General features: G+C 45.1%; 1 protein-coding gene across 2 annotated transcripts in view; it reads right to left on the reverse strand.

Annotated features, from left to right (window-relative positions):
- The window catches only part of CNBD2 (cyclic nucleotide binding domain containing 2), a 74,643-nt gene that overhangs the window by 41,209 nt on the left and 16,100 nt on the right, over nt 1-17,334 (reverse strand). For both annotated transcript variants that reach the window (XM_053927292.2, XM_053927291.2), the window contains exons 3-8: nt 16,650-16,787; nt 14,299-14,352; nt 9,728-9,891; nt 5,046-5,202; nt 4,133-4,284; nt 2,158-2,296 (exon numbers count right to left, since the gene is read on the reverse strand). In XM_053927292.2, the coding sequence (XP_053783267.1) occupies nt 2,158-2,296; nt 4,133-4,284; nt 5,046-5,202; nt 9,728-9,891; nt 14,299-14,352; nt 16,650-16,754 (771 nt within the window). In that variant the 5' untranslated portion in view covers nt 16,755-16,787. The remainder of the gene's footprint in view (nt 1-2,157; nt 2,297-4,132; nt 4,285-5,045; nt 5,203-9,727; nt 9,892-14,298; nt 14,353-16,649; nt 16,788-17,334) is intronic.

Here is a 17,334-nt window from a genome sequence, read left to right on the forward strand (position 1 = left end):
TCTGCCCATTCCCCTTGTGTAAACTCCCATGGTGGCTGATTTTAAGCCACCAATGTGAGTGAAGTCACTGAATGTGGAGTTGAAAAGAAATGTACACAACTGTATAGTATTTCCACCATACAGATGCAATAGACATAACCTCATAACCTCATAACCTCAAAACCATCCATAATAGTAAAATGCAGTGACATCATTAGAGAATGGTGAGTTTTCAGCATTTATTACTCTTGTTTTCAATATAGTATATAATGTACTTAGTTATAGGTTTATATAATCTTTAATAATTAAAGTGACTACTGACACACAGAATTCCTGAAAACTTAATCAGCTATTGAAGGCCACTATGAGCCAGCTCCAGCACACAACCAATTTTGCCCCCTCCTTTTGTCAAATGGTCCAATACTTCAAGGCTCATCTCCCATCTCACCTCTTCCAGGAAACCTTCCTGAAAGCCTCCAGTCTTTGGAGAGCTATCTCTCCTGAATTCTTTTTTAATTTTTATTCATTGATTTTAGAGAGAGAGGAGGGAGAGTGGGGGGGAGCGGGAGATGGAGAGGGAGGGAGAGAGAGAGAGAGAAAGAGAAATCAACCTTCTCTTTCACTTATTTATGCATTCACTGGTTGATTCCTGGATATGCCATGACTGGGGATGGAACCCAAAACCCTGGCACATCAGGACAATGGTCCAACCTCCTGAGCACCTGGCTAGGGCTCTCTCCTGAATTCTTATAACTCACAAGAGTTTGCACTAATCACTTGGTAATTGGCATTGATGCCTTTGTCTATGCTCAGAATCTAGTGGAGGAGATATATAAGGAGACAGAACCAGTCTTTTCCATCTTTGTATCCTTCCTGAGCCTCGACCAATGTGTCATGGACCTTGGCAAAAACTTGACAAATGTCTATGGTGGCTTAACATTTAGATAGTAGATATATGGGACATACCAAAAGTCTGGGGGCAGGACTCTGGCTCTGCAACTTAGTAACTGGGTGGCCTCTCTTAAGGTATCTTAGCTACAACAGCCTTCTGTAAACTTAGGATAATAATATCTTCTTTTTAGAGCTTTGGTGAATATTTATGGTGAAATACTATGTACAAGGTTATTCATCAAAACACTGTTTAAAATAACGAAAGATTGAGACAACCTAAATATCCATCTATAGGAATCTGGTTAAGTAAATTACAGTACAATCATACAGTAAAATACTACACAGGTGGAAAAAAGAGTGTGTGTTGTATACGTACTAATATGAAACAATCTACAGACATAGTCTTAAACGAAAGAGCAAAGTGCAGAACAGTCTGTATAGTTTGACGCTATTTATGAAAAAAAGGACTAAACATACACACATGCATATGCCTGTATCTGCGGAGAATACATACAGGACAGACATGCGGGAGCCTGGTGACGGCAGTTGCCTCTAGGTAAGAATACTGGGTGGCAGCAGGCGAAAGAGACAGAAGGGAGACTTACCACTCTTTTGAACCTTTTGCATTTTGAACCATGTGAATGTATTACCTATTCCAAAATACACACACAAAACTTAATGATGCTAGTAGAACCTCTGGAACAAGCCAAATAACCTCAAAAACTGGTGACTTTTTAGATGATAATAATGATTAACTACTTAGGGTCTGAGCAGAATCAACAATTGACAGGAAGTTCAACTCAAATTCCAAATCCCAGCTCCTGAGGAGGAGGGCTTTGAAGTCAGACCTGGGTTGAATCCTGCTTCTGCGCCTCAGCGATTGTGTGACCTTGGACAAATCACTTAACCTCCCTGTGCATCAGGTTTCCTCCTCTGTGAAATGAGAATAACAACAATTCCAACCTCCTTTGTGCTGCTTTGAGGCTGAAATGAAATAAAGCATGTGAAGCATGCAGCCTGGTACACAGTAAGCACTCAATATGTTAGATCTTCTTTTCATTATCAACCAACAAAGAAGCTGGCAAAGGCATCAAGCAATTTGCAAAAGATAAAATTTAGATAGTAAATGAACATGATTAATCTTACTAATAATCAGAAAAAAATATAAATTAAATCCTCAATGAGGCAGCAATTGCCAGTTGCGGGTGCTGTAAACCCCACCTATCTGGCCATAGGATGTTATATTAGGCATGCTCTCCCCAGCTAACCCCAGCTCGGACTTCTTACCCCGCAGACGAACATGATGGAGGACGACTTGACAATGTCTTCTGAGATCAGCTGCCCATACGAGTACTTCTCCACCTTCCCCTGGGTTACCAGCTTCCAGAGCTTCTCATCAGGCCACGACAGTAACAGATCCATCTTCCTGAAGGGAAAAGCTTGTTACAATTCACCACCCTCCATCACGGAAGGTGCACAGCTTTTAGCAATTTCCAGAAAGGGAGCATGTTCTGTGGTTGGAAGATTTCACACACCCGCCAATCACCTAGCCTGTGGCCAGTCTCCTATCACATATTGCCTTGGTTCCCTCTGCCCTCTTCTCGAGGCCCTTGCCTCCAGCAACTCCCCTCAGCTGCTTCTCAAATACATCTGTGTAAACCAGCAACTGTGATTCTCTCACTTCTATTCTCCCTCCAGGAGACTTTCCCCAGCTCCACTGCCCACAAACTTGTGGCTCACTAGCCTATTCCCATTTCAAGGAACACCCTGAGAGGGCCTCACTTCAGCTCACCAGCTCTTCTGCCCCCAAAACCCAAAAGTCCTGGCCCTTCTTTGGTAGGGGAAGCTCATTCCTACTTATCTCCTATGGCCTATGGGCTTCAAATACTCGGCCCTGGGTAAGTGTCTGGACTCCTCTTTTTGCCAGATTGTTCCCTGTGGTTGAAGGCCCACCACAGTGACCACCCCTTCACCTGACCTCATCACATACACATGTTTGTCTTCCCTCATGTGTGGCCCCAAGGGGCTACTACCAATTGTCTTAGATTTTCTCAGCTCAGAACTTGGTGACTCAGGCCTCAGTGGGGGCACCAAATTCCATCCAGAGCACCAAAGGATAACAGGGTTGGTACCATCTCTAGATGAGCAGAAGGATGTGGAGACACTGAAGGAAAGCAGGGCCACCGTAGAAGGAAGCACCTACTATGTGCCAGGCACGGGGCCACACATTTCCCATGATCCTCTCATTTGATCCTTACAGGGACCTCGGAAGAGAGGAATCATTACCTCCATTTCACAGAGCAGGAGACTAACACTGGAGAAGTGAAGTGACCTTCCTAGGGTCACATGGCCGATAAGCATCAGAGCTGAGACTGAAGGAACCCAGCCCTATTTTTCCGTTTATGAACAAATGAACTGCTCCTCCCTTGGGCTAAATTCCCCCTTGTCAGGCTCCAGCCCCTCTGTGAAGGTCTCTCTCAGCTCTAGTCCACAGGGACTTTGTGCCTGTCATGGTTCTCTACAGCCTGCAACCTACCACCTGTATTTTCAGTGCCAGTGCATACACTTTATTGACTTTCACTCTTTCCTGAAGGGAAGGTAACTAAAGATAACTATGTGCATACCTGCATGTGCCTAGCACTATGGCAACACAGGGATTACAGTGGTGAGAAGGGCAGATACGGCCTTGTCACTATATTACTTACTGTCTGACGGGGCAAATACACTGTAAAGAAAGCATTGTGTAATCAAGAATTAGTTTGGATGGGGCTTTACGGAAATACACTATAATAAAAGCATTGAGGGGGCCACCCTCTCTATTCTTGGGTGAGGGTAGGTGGGGCTGGTTAGTGAAGTGGGGTGGTGAGGCCTGAAGACTTCTGAATCAGACACTCTGGGACATCCCCATCCTGAGCCTTACTTCCCTCACCTGTCAACTGGGGAGAATGAGAGAAACATCCTCACAGGACTGAATGTGAAATTAAATAAGGCAGGTAGTACAAAGGTCTTAGCTCCCTGCCTGGCCCAGCAAGCACTCAGTACTTGTTAGCCATTCTAGTATTACTGTCCCACAAGGAAGGGATATTTGAGCAGAGACCTGAAGGTATAGTAGGAGTCTGATAGAGAAGTTGGGGGGTGAGGTGGGTACTGAAGAACATTTCAGGTAGGGAGAAAAGCAGCTAGACTTTCCCACTAGGCCCGGGACAAATTTTGGCACCTAATAAACACCCAGGGGGAAGATGCTGGCTGATGATGAAGTTACCTAAAAAATTTAAACCGACACTGAGCATCCTTTTTAACTTCCTGGTCCAGGTTATTAGCAATGAAATCCTCTTTGTCAACAACCAATAACTCTGTTTCTTCCATACAGACCACAGTGGCCCTCCTTACTGAAGAACTCAGGACACCCATTTCCTGTTGGGTAGACAGGGGAAAAGGCAAGTGAGAGGCTAATTCTGGCTTCCTGCTTGCAGCCTTGCACACCAATTTCCTGCTTTTATCTCCCCCACGTCCCTGGAAATCTCTTTCCCAGACTGCAGGTTCCTGGGCCAGCCCTGTTCTCCTGCTCATCCCCCTCTTCAATGGGACCACTCCTCCCTCTTAATATATTGCCTGTAGTAAAAGAGGCAACACATTTGAGGCCAGAGACAGGCCAGAGACAGGAGGCTGGAGAGGCCACACTGAGGAGTCACTGTATCTCTAAGGGGTTATATAGGGAACATACTCCTTAAATATAACAAAAGGAGAGGTTGGCCTTGGCTGACTAATGTGTGGCTCATTTGGTTGAGCATCGTCCTGTAAAATGAAAGGTCACTGATTTGATTCCCGGTCAGGGTTGTGGCATGGGTTGTGGGCCAGGTCCCCAGTTGGAGTGCATCAGGAGGCAGACAATCAATGTGTTTCTCACACATCAATGTTTCTCTCCCTTTCTTTTTCCCTCCCTTCCCTTCTCTCTAAAAAATAGATAAATAAAGTCTTAAAAAAAAAAGAGATTGGTCTTGGACATCACTTGGTCCAACTCAGTTGGCATTTGACAATTAAGGGTGCTGGGACCCACAACAGGGATGTGGCTTGCACAGAGAATAAGGTAGGACTGGCTCTGGCTGAGAGGTTCTAACAGAAATCTTCTCACACCCCAACCCCACCCCAGGAAGCCAGGCCCTTCCCCCCGTTACCCCAAAACAGTCGCCCTTGTACAGAAGCATCGGTTGGGGGTCTAGGAAGGCACTACTGCCATCCTCATCCTCAGTCACTGCGACTCTGCCGAGGTAGATGAAATAAAAGCTGTTGCTCTTCCGCACCTTCTTTATGATCACACGCTTGCGACCAAACCTGGGGAAAGATCATGGCAATTTGATCTGTAGCAACGCAGAGCCCAGTCCTGGGCTGGAGGAGAGCTGGACTGGTGGCACTCTTTGCTCTGGAGCAGGAAAGCACAGACTGGAACTAGAAAGGACCTCAGAAGACCCCAGGCCCAGTACCATGAAGCTTCACTTCTTCATTAACACTTATCTAGTAGCCCACCACTGTTAGATTGAAGCTTCCTGAGAGCAGAGCCTCTGTTAGTCTGCTTAGGCACATAGTAAATGCTCAATGAACTGTTGTGAAATAAATGAGCAAATGCGAAAAGCAATGAATAAGTAGCTAAATAACTAAGAGCATTGGTTTTAGAGTTAGATTAGGATCCCAATCCTGGTTCTGCCCCTGCGCCAGTGGGCAAATCATATCCCCTTTCTGAGCTTCCATTTATCTTTCCTGTAAAATACAGATGAGTATGTCTAGAAAGAGATAGATAAATGGTCTTATTATGATCCTCAAGAACTTGCTACCCAACTGGGAACACTTAACAGTAGAAGCACCCAGGTCCAGAGGAAACTGGAAGTTAGTTCTTAAGCTCAGAGGAAAGTTTCTGTATTTCAAATGCAAGCTCAAATCTCACTTCTTTCAATATTCATTAATTTTCTTCATTCATTCAATAGTTAAATAAATGCCAACTGTGTCTATCAGGCACAGTGATAAAGGACAGAGATTTTGTTCTCAAAATTATAGTCAAGTAAGATTTAAAAATGCTTAAGGAGAGGTAAGTGCAGGCTAATTCAGAAGCATAGAGAAGGGACATTTAATGCAGCTTAGGAAAGCCAGAGAAAGTTCTGAGATAGTGGCTGGACTCACCCAGGTAGGCAGAGAGATAGAATGTCCCAAGCAGATGGACCGTCCCATCCAAAAGCACAGCAGAGTCTGGAAGCATGACACATTCAAAGGAATACCATAAACTCCATTAGAAGGGAAAAATGGGAGATAAGGAAGAGGTCAGAGGAGTAGTGGAAGAGAAATCTGGCTCGGTCCAATCACAAGGACTTCAAAAGCTGGGCTATATTTGGATTTGGGGCAGAAATGGGGAGCCCGAAGTCTCTTCCAAGGTCTGATGAGACAGTGGCCTTTGTAGAAATGCCCCAATATTTTCCAGACTGCTGCCATTTCCCTCAACTCCAACCTGTCTGCTCTGCCCTCAACAGGCCTTCCTCATCCCCCTTCCTTTCCTCACTGAGCTACCAGCAGCAGGAGAGCCAACTCCCTGCACAGGCCGACTGTGTTACTTCCTTTGTTTCATTAATTGTCCACACTGCTCCCCCTGCCTGGAATGGCCTTTCCTCTCTTATTCACCTATTCAAATTCTTTCAAGACCTCAAGTCCAGCTCAGATCCTATCTCCTCCAGTAAGACCTCCCTGACTCAGCCCACAGCAACCTCTCCCCTTCGGAGCTTCCAGAGCACCCACCAGCCTCATGACCCTGTGGCAAACTCTTGGGGGCAGGCATCAGAGAACAGACGGACTGAGGACAGCATTAGTCTGGAGTCAGTTAGCTTCAGGCTCCCCTCTGGCTGTGGGCTTGTTCGATACAAACCAGAGGCAATGTCAATTTAGCAAAGAGGTGATGACCCAGGTGGCAATGACTAGATGGGCAAAGGCAGGCATATTCAGCCAGGAAATAAGACACTGGGGACAAAAGAGCACAGCCAGTGTTCATTAAAGGGTAGACTCCTACAGCCTGAGCCAGAAAGACCCTCAGGGGCCATCTAGCTCAATCTACATTTTCAGGATAAGGAAAGTGAGGCCTCAGGAGCCCACAACTTGCTAAAGATCACACAGCAAGTCACACTTCAGGCAGCACTAGCACCTGAACCTCCTGCAGTAGACATCTATGTTTTTGCTGCCAAGCATCTGGTCACATTTTTCTACGAACTGCACCTGATTTTGCTTCCCTTTCTTGACTCTCAGACAATCAGAGCATCACTGCCCACAGATGATTCAAGTGAAGCCAATCTGGTTCAGAAAGAACTAATCCCAGGGCTCTGACTTGAGGGACTGGGAGGAGTTATTCTCTCTCTTTTCCAAGGGACTGAAACCAAAAGGATGGAAGTTTGGAGCAGCCATTTCGCCACCGCAACAAGAGAGTCTGGTTGGGAAGGTAGCTTATGCTATGAAATGCCAAGAGATAGAGAGAGGCACTGGGTCCTGGTGACATTGAGGCCCTGATTCCAGCTCAGTCTGAAGCTGGAGAACTATCACAGGACTTTGCAGATACATGAGCCACTAATGCATACCCTTGGGCTATGTTTTCTGTCACCTGCAACTGGAAGGTTCCTGTCTAATCTGCTAACTCCCAGCCCTGGCAATAATCTATGACTGCTTTTAATAATCACCATCTCTTGATCTATATAAAATCCATATTATCCTCATTTCCATGATGAGGATACTAAGCCCAGAAAGATCAAAAGTCACAGTGGGACAAACATGGCATTAAATTCCAACCCTGGCTGGTGTGGCTCAGTGGATTGAGTACTGGCCTGCAAACCAAAGGATTGCTGGTTCAAGTCCCCCCCAGGGAACATGCCTGGGTAGCTGGCGAGATGCCCAACAGGGGGCATGCAAGAAGCAATCACACATTGATGTCTCTCTTCCTCTCTTTCTCCTTCCCTTCCCTTCTCTCTAAAAATAAATAAATACAATCTCTAAAAAGAAATTTCAGAGTGTCTTGCTCCATGATTCCTTTTCTTTTCATGACACCATTCTGCCTGCTCAGGAATCTTACTTTAAGATAGCAGTGACTTGGCCCTAGCTGATGTGACTTAGTGGATTGAATGCTGGCCTGTGAACCAAAGGTCACTGGTTGGATTCCCAGTCAGGGCAAATGCCTCGGTTGCGGGCCAGGCCCCCAGTTGGGGATGTGAAAGAGGCAACTGATTGATGTATCTCTCACACAGCAGTGTTTCTTTCCCTCTCTTTCTCCCTCCCTTCCTCTCTCTCTCTAAAATAAATAAAACCTTTTTTAAAAAAATTTTTAAAAAAGATAGCAGTGACTCACTGTTCTTCATGGGCTACAACAAAGCAGATGGTTCCTTCTGCCTGGAATGAACTTGTCTACACTTCCACCTGTCAAATCTAACTGTTTAAATGGCACCTCAGTGAGAAACTCCCTTGGTCAAGCCAGCTGAAGAATAACCTCCTCCCCCTGGTTTATTACCTGTAGAAAGGACCCTGCATGGTTCATAAAGGTCATAATCTATCGTGATTATGTCCTAGCCTGTGAGCTCCATGAAGGAAGATATCAGAGCACAAACCTACAGTGACATTACATCCTGGATTTTCAAGACGGACCTTAACTCAAATATTCTGCTAGGCTGTCCTGCAGAAGCCATGGAAATGTCCTAGAAATGGCAATATTTCCATACGCACCTCTTAAACTTCTCTAGTACAAGGTATTTACATGGCATCTTTTGTGCCAAGGGCCCTGTGACAATTTGGTGAAGCCAAAATTCACAGTATAACATTTTAAATGTATAAAATAAAATACAGCAGAATTACAGTTAACAAAACCCCAAATTTCTGATATAGCAATATTGTGTGCCTCTCTTTTATTAAGGCACCAGATAAGAGTAGCATATCTAATATCTAATAACTACCATATTTTTGAAGATGTGATAAACCATTTCTCCAGAAATCTACAACAACTTAAACATGATTTGAAAATATCTGTGATTTCTTTTGGTGAAAAAGTCACAATAATGTCTAGTACTACAGTAGTTTGTTACCTACATCCATGATTTTTTTTTTTTAAGATAAATTTCAGCCCGGCTGGTGTAGCTCAGTGGATTGAGCACTGACCTGTGAAACAAAGGGTCACAGGTTCAGTTCCCAGTTGGGGCACATGCCTGGTCACGGGCCAGGTTCCCCAGTGTGTGGCGTGCAAGAGGAAACCACTGACCTCTCTCTCTCTCTCTCTCTCTCTCTCTCTCTCTCTCTCTCTCTCTCCCCCCGCCCCCCCATCTAAAAATAAATAAAATACTTTTTTTAAAAAAAGATAAATTTCAGTTAGAGATGAATGAAAATACAGATATAATTTTTTTCTCATCCAAGTTCAAGAGCCTTGACCTGGTTCCTATCTGGATATAGTATAATCACTTGTGATCCATTCTGGCTTTTGGGGCCTGAATTTGAGCCTCAGTTCTGCTACTTATTATCTGGGTGACCTAGGATGAGTCATTTCCCCCTTCTGGGCCTCCATTTTCTCATCTGCAAAATGAGGGAATTGGACCAGATCTTTCCCAAGGTTCCTACCAGATCCTTCCAGATTCAGTGGCTCCTTAATTCTAGGTAGACTCTCAATAAATGAATGAGATAAATTGTACTGCAATCACAACAGTGAGCAAGGTGAACTAACAGATGGCTTTCCATGGCTGACACCCCACAAAGAGACTAGCACACCTGCCATGGCTGCCTCAGCTGGCCTCTTCCTGCTCAGCACAGCTCTAGCCCAGTTCCAGCCCAGGGGCCAAGGGGTGTGTCTCGCACTGACCGTTCAAAGCGAATGACTTTGGCCAGAAGCAGCTGCAGGGACTCCGAGTAATTCCGGTAGGAACTCAGAACCTGCAAGATGTTACAGAGGGTCTGGATCTCCTGCTCTGTCCTCCAGGAAGGCTTCTTCCGTGTTATCTCAATGGCCTTTGGGGGGAAGTAATCCTGGGGGGAGAGAACTAGAGTGACACACAGGACCCAGCAGTTTCCCCCATGGGCCAGCAGGCAGCTCCTCACACTCCTGCTTTTACACTTCCCTCACCCCCCACAACAGTGGCTGACATGTAGTAAGTGCATACTGTGTGCCACACACCAGGATATGCATCTTACACACACCATCTCACTGCATCTTTGCCCAGCCCAAGAAGCGAGGCACAATTATTATTTCCATCTGATAGGCGAAGACGCTTGGGTAGGATTAGAACAGAGATCTGCTTGTCAAGGCCTATGTCCTCAACCTCTGACTATACTGCCACTGCTGTTCCTTGACCACCACCCCATCCCAGACAAAATGGGCTCCCTGGGCTTCAGAGTCCCTCAGCGCATGCACACTGCAGTCAGGGGAGACACCCCTTGCCCCAGCCTATACCATGGCATGCCACAGAAGACTAAGAAACAGGGAGCCTACAGAGACTATTAGCTGACTCTCATGAACCAGGACTCATGGACCAGTAGGTGAGCAGATCTACCCATTCACCCATCATTCCCACCTGCTGGGAAAATAATACTTAAGTTATTAACACCCCCACTGGCCACCCATGGCATTAGGATAAAACCTTAACTCTGTACCACAGCCTAGGTACCCACATGGTCTGACTCCCTATCTCCCTAACCCCCTTCAACCTCACCTCCTGTCTCTCCCCTTTATTCTGTAGTCTCTAGCCTTCTAGCCACCTCTTGGAGGTGTCAAGCTTGCTTCTGACTTATGGTCTTCTGCCTGGAATGTTCTTCCCCTGGATTTCCCCATAGATATGGCTGCCCCTCCTCTTCATTCTAATCTCAACTCCTATGTACTCAAAAAAACCCTAGTGGACCAACTGAGCAAAAAATAACAGAGCCCCCTTCCCAGAACCCTGTAAGCTCTGAATCCTTTTCTTCCAAGCATTTAATATTTTCTGAAATTACCTTATTCCTTTTTGTGTATTATCTGTCATTTCCCCACCACCCCCCAACACAAATACACACACAATCTACAATTGCACTGTCTGATGTGGCAGCCAATACCCACATGTGGCTAAATTTAAATTAGATAAAAAATAAGTTCCTCAGTCACACATGTGCTCAATAGCTACATGGGTCTGCTGACCACTGCAGTGGACAACACAGACTACTGAGCATTTCCATTATCACAGAAATTTCTAGGTGCTCTAGAACACACGCCCAATGTAAACATGACAGTGGCCTCGTCTATCTTGTTTACCACTCTAATGTCTCACACGTAGTGGGCACTCAACAAAATGTCTATGGAAATGATGAATGGATACCAGCAGTCTTACAGAACAGTAATTGTCATAGAAGTAGAAATGAAAGTGGGGCATGGTGGAGAATTCTGGACATTAGAACCACAGATCCAAAGCCTTGCATATTCATTCAGAAAGGCAGTGTAAGAAAAAAAAGTTAAAAAGAGACAAAAAATAAGAAAAAGAAACAGAAAGGCAGTGTAGCTCAGGGATTAGAAGCTCCTGGGCTCTGGTGGCAGGTGTCTGGGCTTGAACCTTGGCCTGCTATTTCCTCACTGTCTGTCCTAAGCCACTTCTCCCTGAGCCTCAATTTCCCTATTGATAATAGCAGAAACTATATATGTGTGTGTACATATATAAACATGCATATGTATATATATAAATGTGTATGTATGTATAGTATCTATAGTATAGATGTATGTGTATTTACATATATAGTATATATAGTACACATATATATACAGTATGTATAGTATACACACACACACACACACACACAGAGCAGAGTTAGTATGTGTAAAGGACTTGCAACATGCCTGGCACAGGAAAGGCTATGGAAGTGTTGGCCATTTTTATGTCTGAATCTGATCTTTCTCCTTTCTAACTCTTTTGCTATCAATAACCCATTGGGATTTCTATCACAGGGTCCAATTACAACAAAACACAGATGCTCCTAGTGTCCATGAACCAAAATGATTTTTCAGGCCCACTTGGGGACCTAATTCTTTCAGGAAATCTTTCTTACTACCCGCTCCCCCAACCCTTAGGAACCCCTTTCTTGGGTTCCTACAGAACTGATTCTTATTTCACTTCCCCAGTAAATTTTATCATCTTAACTTCATTCCAATTAACTCCTTAAGTGCAGGTGGGAATGTTACACAACCTAGTATTCCCCATAATCAGAAACACTTCCAGGCCTACCTGAAGAGATCAAATAAATGTCTGGAACAGGGAAAAGGAAATATAATTCAAACAGGGCCTCAGAGACCTGACCCCTGTCTGCTTCTCAAACACCATTTCTCAGTGCTCTCACTCTTATTCGCTTCAGACCAGCAACCCCCTCACTGTGCTCTCTAGCATACAGGAAGGATAAAGGAACAAAAGAGGGACTACCCTTGACCCCACCACCTAGAGCTAGCTATTAACATGTGACATACTAGTTTCCTGTCTTTTTCTTATGTATAAATAAACTCTTTGGAAATAACGCAAGTACTAGATGAATATATTTTCCATTAAGAATCAGAATAAGCTCTGGTTGGTGTGGCTCAGTGGATTGAGTGCTAGCCAGCAAACCAAAGGGTCGCTGGTTCAATTCCCGGTCGGGGCACATGCCTGGGTTGTGGGCCAGGTCCCTGGTGGGGGGTGTAGGAGAGGCAACCACACATTGATGTTTCTCTCCCTTTCTTTCTCCCTCCCTTCCCCTCTCTCTAAAAATAAATTAATTTAAAAAATGAATCAGAGCGATATAAATGGTTAAAACCCTTTTACCATGTCATCCCTAATATGAATCTGCTCTCCATCACCAGAGGTGACCATTTTCATACATTATTATATACTTATACATGTGCCCACAGAATATGCGTAGAATTGGCTTGCTTTTATTTACATAAATGTCAGACTGCAGACATCATTTGTACAACCTGCTTTTTTTCAGTGTTCTTTTTAAAATTACATTTTTGAAATGTATCCCTTGTTTTCAATGTCTCACAAGTGCTATAATAAATGAGTCTAGAGTCTACGTCTCTGATTCTAAGGGTTCTCTTTGAGAAGTTTAGTGATAACAGAGTCCTGATATGGACTATACTGAGGTTTACTTTTTGGTCACAATCCAAGTGCTGTCCTGAGGGGCAGGTTATGTATGTATTAACACATGTGTGTGGACCTGCTTGATTGAGATATAACATACACCATATGATTCACCATTTAAAGTGTACTTCAGTGATTTTCAGTGTATTCACAGAGTTGTGCAACTATCACCACAATGGATTTTACAGCCTTTTCATCACCCTAAAAAGAAACCAGTACCCATTAGCAGTTCCTTAAAGGGCAGGTGTTTTAATTGGGTCTCTATTCTTTGTCTCTGTGTTCGAGGCATAGTCATTTGAGACAGTGAGAGGCCTTGCCTATGCAATGGGTTTCCTCTGTGCCCTCTTCTCTCCCTCCAGTGTTATATACAGAACTGCCTTCACCTCTAGAGTCCTGTGACTCTCAGAGGCCCCTGGTTTCTCCTGTGTGAAGGGAAACTTGGGTAAAATTCAGGGTACAATGCCAGACACTGGCCAGTCTGGAAAGTTGAAAAAAAAAACCCCAAACCAAGACAGAATTTGGTTTAATTGTGCTTCATAAATAATGGGTCATGAGAAACCAGATTTGCCCAGGAGGGGAACAGGGCGTCTTGGTAACAGTTATAAAGCTCTGTCTGGCCTCCCTTCCCTGAGAGAAAAACCAACATGGTACTTCAGGCCAAGGTCAAGTCAGGTCGTCACTGGTGAGAACTTTAGATCTTCCCTACAAATAGGTAAGTCCCTTTAAATTTTAAATTTAATTTTAAATTTTAATTAATGTCCAGGATTTGATAGGGAGAAGCCAGCTGGGAAGGTAACCATGATTCTTGAAATTCAGAAAACAACTCACACAGTCCAAAGCCTCACCCAGACATAAGTTACTTTCTCACTTGAATGGCCGTCCTACATCCAGGTTGGGGACAAGTGTGCCCAGCATCTCTTGGAGAGTTTGGGGCAGAGCCAGAATTCACACAAGCCAGTGCTTTGCCCACCACCCTGATTATTTCTCCTCTGTCTGGGGCTCTCACTTCCTCTGCTGTCCCATGGGTCCAAATGCAGGCACTCTTCCCTGCTGGTGGCTGTGCTCAGCTATAAAGCAACAAAGGGTTGCTTTTAGGGGGTGGGGAGGGGCTCATAGTCTTGAAATGCCAGGACTGGAAGGGATCACTGAAATCACCTGTTTTACAGATGAGGAAACTCAGGGTGACACACTGGGCTGGTGGCACAACCTGGACTAAACCCAGCTGTCCTGATGCCCAGCCCATTGCTTCTCCCAAGCCATAACATAGAAAGAAAATTCTCAACATCAAGGTCAGAACTATGCATACCGACTCTGCAACGAAGTCCATAGTATCAAATGTGATTCGGCCTTGCTTCTTTTTCTGGGGGAGAAAAAGAAAAGGAGGAGAGAGGAAGGAAAATTAACAAGATTGCTTCTAGAATTCTGCATTGAAACCCTTCTGTGTACCTGGAACACTGTAGCAGGCAAGAAGCCATGGGAGACCTACCAGCTGGGCTTCTCATGTCCACCTCCGCTCAAAAGCCCCAATTCAGCACAAGACTTAGGCCCAGCAATGACAATATCCTATTGTAAAGAGAAAGAAAGATGGGGGTGTGGAGAGGAAATGGAGAATAAAGAGGAAAAGTCCGGAGAAAGAAAAGAGGGAAAAGAAGCAAATAAGTAGGAAAGTATAGAGTGAAAAAGAATAGAAAGGAGGGATAAAAACAAAGGAATAAATGAAGTCAACCTTAACTGAGTACCTATAATGAGCCAGGCATGGCACATCTTCCTTATCTTACTCCGTTTTGTCTTCAGCAGAGTAAAGGATTACACAGCAAGTAAGTGGTTCTCGTATAGAGGATCACCAAGAGGACATGGTATAAGAGGTCTTGGGGATAAATTAATCCAATTCGAACTCCTAACAGATGCAGAGAGGATGTGGGAAGAGGAGAGAAATGGGCAGGGACGGCGGGGGAAAATATGTAGGGGAAGGTAGGAGTGAAAGGAAAGGACAAACAAAGCCCTGACCACCACGCTGGGACAAACCAGGACCCCCACACATTTCTCTAGCTATTCTGCATGCTCTCCCCAGGACTCACTCAGATTCCTGCCCTCTTCCCTCATTTGTAGTTTGGGTATCCCTACGGCGCTTCTCAGGGAGGCCGATGAAGGGAAGAGGTGGTGTTCAGAAGGATCCAATTCACATACTCCACTCAAAGCCAGTCTTTGGCACTCTCTGCCTGACCCTTTGCCCCAGCCCTCCAGCTCTCTGTTCAGCAGCCATATGACCCATACACTGCCCTTTAGAGACTTCTGCTCAAGACTACCCTGATGACAAATCTGACTCTGATCTTCAACTTCCATTTGCCCAAGCATCAGCCCAGGCCTGCGGATAACCAAAAACTCCTGGTCTCCAGGGCCCTTCACTTCACCACTGTGTGATACCCTGAGTCAGAATGTCCTTCCTGAGAGCTAATCTCAATCTTTTAGGTAACGATTCTTCTACTCCATCCCTTCCTATCTCATGGCCCAACTACAGGGCAGAATCTGGCTGCAGACTTGTTTGGTTTGGCCAGCACAGTGTCTCCAAAATATATGAATCTGAACGTCTTTAGACAGGGCATGCCCTTCCTCTCCAGCTGGCCACAGGCCCCTTCTCCCTGCTACATCTTAAGCTCAGCCATATACACACAGTCACATTACCTACTGGCCCCTTAGAAACCACCTTGTGTTGCCCCATCACCAGCAGAACCGCACCCCCTGCCTTGACTACTTTCCTTCAAAAACGATTTTGGGAAAATTCTCGGAGTGAATCGCTGCATGCAGGGAGGAGGCAGAAGCTATACCTAGTCACTCTTGGCATAACAAGAAAATGGGCAGGGGAAACTTTGGAGCCCTGGATGGTAATGGAGACAACTTTGGGGAAGCATAACAAATTAACAGAATTGTGATCAACTCTTCTGAACCAAAAGGGGGCTAATGATCTACCACTGGGGTACATTATTTGAAATAGGGATTCTAGAAAATCTAGAAAACATGGTCACCAGAGTGAACAGGGTCTTGCAAATGTTCCCTTCTTGTTTAAGAGACAGGAAAGAAGGTACAAAGAGGAACAGCTGGATTCTGTTCATCTTCTGAAGCCCAGTCTGGATTTCTCCTGGCTCTTCTGATCACTGTTGGAATGGAGATGGCTTCTTTCCTGCTCCTGAGGTTCGTTTCCACGTGGAGGAAGTTGTACTAGTTGAACACTCCTAGTCGCCCCCCGCCCTTCCACACTGAAAAGGAGCAACGAATTTCTTGGTAGACTTGGAAGGAGAAACTGGGCATGATCACCCCCTTCTCCTTCCCTCTGAGCTCACACTCCGCTCCGTCCCTCTCTGCCAGGAGTTTATGGCAGGAGGTCCTGCTGCTGTGGAGGAGGCCTGCTGTGTTCCAGCACTAACGATGACTTGGTGTGCAAGGCTGTCTTAATTCTGGGGTTAGGAAACCCTCTCAATTGACGATCCAAGTCATCCCCAATATAAATCTCAACATTAATAAAAGTGACAGTTGGGGTCTCCTTCTGCTTTACCCTTTGTCTTCTCTCTCAGTTGATACAGAACTGGGGCTGGGAAGTGGGGTGTTACTTATGGGTCCCCCCTTAAAACTCTGCTAATCTTGCTGAGCCCAGCAGCTTACATCCCAGAAGGAGAAGATAGGGTGCCTTCTGTGAGCAGGCTCAGTGACCTTATACCCCAGGAATCCTTTCAGCCCTTGGAGGAATATTTTACACACTCGCATCATCACAATGATGTCCAGGATGAACTGGTGCAACCCCTGTGGAAACAAAACAAACAAGAGCATTGGCAACTATCTGTTTCCCACCATCAGCAACAGACTGGAATAATGCTGAAGGAGGGGAAATGTAATAGGATTCAATGCTGTGGCACACTGGAGCGATGATTACATTTTCAGGAAGTCTTCAAGACTGTTGAAATCATGTTGGTAGCTTCGAATTGCCCACAGTGGGAATATTTATGCCACATAAGGACTGGCAACTACTACAAATGGAAGCATCCCCCTCCCCAGGGACCAGATGTTAAAACATTCACCAGTACAGCTCTAGTTAAAGGTCCGGGCCCTCACTTCAGTCCAGAAAATGAAGAGCAAGAATAGTGGCAGGAACTGAGGGGTGATCCAGAGAGACTAAACTTGGGAATCTGATGGAGCTGAGGGGAGAATGTTTTAATTTTCTTAGTGGTATGGTGATATTGTGGTCATGTTGTTTTTAAGTAAACGTCATAATGTATGCAACTTTTACTCTTGATCTTAGCCGAAAGGCCAAGAAGTGGTAAAGTATGCAACTTGTAAGTGATCTGGCACA

This window comes from Desmodus rotundus, chromosome 6 (assembly GCF_022682495.2).
Source record: "Desmodus rotundus isolate HL8 chromosome 6, HLdesRot8A.1, whole genome shotgun sequence".
NCBI lineage: Eukaryota > Metazoa > Chordata > Mammalia > Chiroptera > Phyllostomidae > Desmodus > Desmodus rotundus.